The sequence below is a fragment of the Erythrolamprus reginae genome, chromosome 1 (assembly GCF_031021105.1).
Source record: "Erythrolamprus reginae isolate rEryReg1 chromosome 1, rEryReg1.hap1, whole genome shotgun sequence".
Lineage (NCBI taxonomy): Eukaryota > Metazoa > Chordata > Lepidosauria > Squamata > Dipsadidae > Erythrolamprus > Erythrolamprus reginae.
Genome location: NC_091950.1, coordinates 333,761,672 through 333,766,655, shown reverse-complemented (window position 1 = coordinate 333,766,655; position 4,984 = coordinate 333,761,672). Strand labels below are relative to the sequence as shown.

General features: G+C 39.7%; 1 protein-coding gene across 3 annotated transcripts in view; it reads left to right on the top strand.

Moving 5' to 3' along the window:
- The window catches only part of CAPN9 (calpain 9), a 52,548-nt gene extending 51,837 nt beyond the window's left edge, over nt 1–711 (top strand). For all 3 annotated transcript variants that reach the window (XM_070733933.1, XM_070733934.1, XM_070733936.1), the window contains one exon: nt 246–711. In XM_070733933.1, the coding sequence (XP_070590034.1) occupies nt 246–272 (27 nt within the window). In that variant the 3' untranslated portion in view covers nt 273–711. The remainder of the gene's footprint in view (nt 1–245) is intronic.
- The last annotated feature ends 4,273 nt before the right edge of the window (nt 712–4,984 follow it).

Sequence of the window (4,984 nt, the reverse complement as noted above, 5' to 3'; positions counted from 1 at the left end):
CACGCGTGCCAGGCGGGTGGGCGCACATGTCGGAGCGAGATTTGGCTTCTGTGCATGGGCAGGAAGCAAATCTCGCGAGAAGACGCATGGGCAAGTGACATTTCAGTGAAAATTCACCAAAAAATCACCAAAAATAGATGTCACCCATTCAAAATATGAACAGACAAAGTTTCCAGTTCATGATATCAAATATAACATTTGTGGTGTTTTTCCCCCCTCTCTCTTTCTCTCTGTTTCCTCATTAGTTTATCATTTTGACTATGAACATCTGAAGGCCTTGAACATGGAGTTCAATCAGTCTCCCAACATGCTTCAGAGTTGAACTGAGTTCACACTTTTCCCCAAATCACTGGAAATTACAAGGGATGTTTGTATTGTCAATATTTTCTTATATTCGCCTATTGTGAATACAGTATGTGGTTTTAGAACTCAAATACAAATAAGTATATTCTTGATTTTAAGTCCAATTATTTCAGCCAGCACAGGATAATGGAAAGATAATAGGATCTGAAGACCTAAACATCTGGAGGGCAGTAAGCTGAGGACGTTGCATTAACATCTATTTGTATGCGAACATATTGCACAATACATGTGAATACACGATGCAATGAATTACTGTTTAGATAAGGTGAATGAATAGCCCCAAGCAATTATTGTCTTTTGATTTAACATAATTATGTTGGTGCCCAATAAACATTTTGTTTCTATTTATTTGTCTCCAGCTAGTCTTTAAATCCATCTAAATTGGGGCCAATTTCTCATTGCCAGAGAATTCCACAGTTTATGTGTTACTGCAAAGATGTGCATCTTTTCATTGGTTTTTCATCTTGCTTCATTTAACTTCTGTGGATGACCCCTGAGTTCTGAGAGAGGTCCTTAATTCCTGAATTATTAAATGTTACATTTTGTACATCTGGAGCTCTTCAGCTAGTCTGCTGTTACTCATCATTTCAGCCCCAGTGGCTTTGCTGTTCCTTTTTTCTAAACAGATCAAGAAACTCCATCTGGTGCTGCTAGATGTTTTGTGTTTCTTTATGGGAGCCCATAAACCAACCTTGCTTGACTCCACATCTATGTAGCAAGAGCATTAAAAGTTCAGTGCAATCATTCAGGTTTCCCTGGATTCCATCCGAATGAAGAATGCAAATCCAATTGTACATTCAATTGTAATGATTCTGACAGTCTCCAAATGGGTGAACAGTGCGGTCAGCTGGTAGGGAAAGCAAGTAGAATGCTTGGCTGCATAGCTAGAGGTATAACAAGCAGGAAGAGGGAGATTGTGATACCACTGTATAGAGCGCCGGTGAGACCACATTTGGAATACTGTGTTCAGTTCTGGAGACCTCACCTACAAAAATATATTGATAAAATTGAATGGGTCCAAATACAGGCTACAAAAATGGTGGAAGGTCTTAAGCATAAAACTTATCAGGAGAGGCTTAATGAACTCAATCTGTATAGTCTGGAGGACAAGAAGGGAAAGGGGGGACATGATCAAAACATTTAAATATGTTAAAGGGTTAAATAAAGTTAGGGAGGGAAGTGTTTTTAATAGGAAAGTGAACACAAGAACAAAAGGGCACAATCTGAGGTTAGTTGGGGGAAAGATCAGAAGGTTCTTCAGTAGAAAATTTTTCTTTAGAAGAGGCAAAAAAATCTTGAACACCTGGTTCTTATCTAGAAAAGTTCTTACGTAGAGGTACCACTGTACTTAATAAGGAATAAAAGGCAAATGCTTTACAATGGCCGAGATTGTGAATTTAGGACACTATTACTTAATATGTGTTGTGATTCAGCCTGAGGCTCCTCAGGGACTGGCTGGATCCATGCCCAGAGGAGGAGGACAGTGACCAGGAGGGGGAGGACCAGGCAGACGGGGGAGAGGAACGTCAGGAAGAGGAGGGAGAGCAGCCTGAGACCCCCGAGGGGGGGCTCTCCCCAGCTAGTAGCCTGGACTCATTGGATGAAGACGCACAGGCTATAATAGACATGCGGCAGAGATGTGCAGCTCAAAGAAGGGGCCAATTAGAAAGATATTTCCATCCCTGAATTGGCAACAGCTGGGTTTGGGTGTGGTTCTCCTCAGCAGGGTTGAAAAGGCAGGCCCGCCCTTACAGTCTTGTGGAGAGTTATCACCTGGGAGTCCTGTGACCTTGCTTCGATTCTTGGCGTCTCTGATCTTGGCTTGTGGCCTAGAAGGCTGAAAGACTTGGGGGAGGCGTGGGTTTTACTATCTCCAGTGTCGTTTTTTCCAGCAAGAATCCTGTTTTATTGCCTGGCCTTCGTGAAACCTCTGTGAAGCTTCATCGTGTTCCTGTCTGTAAGAACAGTTTTTGTTACCTGTGTTTGCTTTCTAGTATATAAATTGCCTTTGCTTTTTACCAGTGTGTCTGGATACTCTTTTTGGTTGGTGTTGGCGTCTGGGGGGACCCAGACAGAACAATATGATAGGCATTAAGATCTTCAAAATCTCAGTGGAGGTCTTTCCTAACACCAGTCTGCCCAGACATACCCACGATCAAATACAGAACTTTCTGCAATATTAAGTCAGTCTCTTCTCTCCCAGTGAGCCATGGAAATTCCCATTCTGAGCACAAAAAATGTAATAAGGTTACTCTCTAAACTGGAAATTCTGTTTTTACTGTTGAGAGGCTATTGCCAAGAAATTTAAGATGACAGATAAAATCAACCATGTCTTTTCCTAATGTAAGCACAAGTCTGGGTTTTCTCCACTTGAGTTTAGTTTGACCGTTACCAGTAACGTTATTTTCATGATGGGTAATTTGCTATATTCATAGATGGGTGCTTCTATAGAAACTCAGAACAAAAGGAGCAGTCTATTTATAGACACTAGAGACGTCTGCATACTTTTTGATGTGAGGTTTGCTGACTACATATGTGGGTCTGTATTCTTATTAACGCAAAGACTGGTCCCATCTGTACAAAAGAACAGATGGTTATCATTAATCAGAATCTTAATTCCAGAACCCATCTTTTAAGAAAGTTTAGTCATGCACTAACTTAAATGTTTGTTATAACTCCCAATTTGTCTTCTTAGCAACGGATTTTTGTTTTTATTTTTAAGCTTCTTCATAGTTAGTCATTAATCTTTGTAGAAAGCAACCTCTTTCCCTACCTAGTTTTCCTCACAATTCTTGTTTACTTCTAATCTCCCTCTGAACTTCATTGTCCACGCATTAAAATAATTGGAAGTCAATGTGGATTCTAGAGGAATGTAAATGCTTGCTATGTGAAAGTTGGTAAAATATTTTCATTTTAAAATTGGCTATTGCTAGATAGAAAAAAGGGCATAACATAGTGTCCTATTGGATCACACCCATATACCTTTGGCCCATCGAATTAATGGTCAACTGCCCAAAGCAGCTCAATTGTCTCCGAACATATGGCCTTTAAAGACAATGTCACAGTTTGTTAAGATATTCATGAACTGGGAGAGCCCATGTTAATAAGATCAGCCAATAAATAGGCATAGCAACTGAGTCAGCCAATGGGAGCTAAGCACATCTGAATCTGTGCAGCGAATCAAACTGGAAACTTAAACTTAAGTCTGGGCGTGGCTCCTGGTCCACACTCTGTGTTCTCTCACTGAACTCTGCTGAAATGAAACTAACTGTTCTCTGCTGTCTGTAACTGCTTGAAGAACTTTACTAATGGTATTGTAAATGCATGTTACTATGCTTATAAAGAAGTTTATTAATCCAGATGAATCAGTCATCTGTGTGTGCTTTTGGTTTTGATTTTTTGCAACAAACTCTATTACGGTTGTTGTGGTTAATAATTGTTCTCTGTGACTTCCATGAATCAATTGAACCCTGAAGTCATAAGGGCTCACCTAGATATGATCATGAGCAGATATGATCCATGGATGGATAGCAGATTCCAAATATTGTGAATGTCTATGGAAAAGAGACAGGCAAAGCAAAGCACAGGTCTTCAAACTATTGATTATGTGCATAGCCAGTATTTATGGGTCCATGAGGTCATGTAGCTTTTTCTTGAAAAATACATGAATGACACATAGCTAAATAAAACACCTCTAGTTGTGGCTGTAATCTGTTGAGGCTTTCATACAGGTCGTTTGAGCAAGATTGGTGCAAACAAGTTTACCTGTAATTGTGCCACCTGCAATAAGATCCTCATGGCACTGAAAATACATAGTCAGGTACATTTTGTATTCCATAAGCACAATCAAAGCCAAGTTTCTCTTCAAGCAGGCTCATGCTGTTCCATGCAAGCTAGGATCTCTAGGTAAGAGACTACACTCAGAGTAAATTATGTATTTTAATTATTGAGATCCAATTTGAAATGTAAAGCTACATTTGGTTATATCATTACGTGCATGCGTGTGACATTATAAAGCATAATGGTGGCATGAACACAGTCCTAGCAGTGACTTTCATGTAGATGCAGGACAAGAGTCTATGAAAAGGGGGACACATGCTGAAGTTTCCCCACTGAAAAATTACCGTATGTCTTTTACACCCTATATTTCATATCCAGTGATCAGATCATTTTCAATAAAAAAGTATTGTAAGACAGTGTTTCGAATTAACTTTAACTCAATCTTACCCACCATTAACAAGATAATACCAAAAATTCTATAGTTAGCAGTGGCCAATGGGGAAAGGGCAAAGGGGATAAGAGTGCTGAAAGCAGCGCAACCCTCCTTTTAAAAAAAACCAAAACACAACAACATGACTAGCATGTTCCCAAAGGGCTGAGGCTCATGACAGGACTTTCATTGGTTTGATGAATATGAGAAGCTCCTGTAGAAATTGTGTTGGTAAGAGTTGGTAATATTTCACGTACAAACTAATTCTCAACTCAAAGGTGCTGGTACACCCAAAGATTTGCAAGGGATTTTGAGAGGCTCCTATGGTGCTAATCTCATCACAAAAAGAATGTAACTATAAATAAGAAGAGAGACAAACACACATTAAATCAAGGGGGAAACCATCAGTGG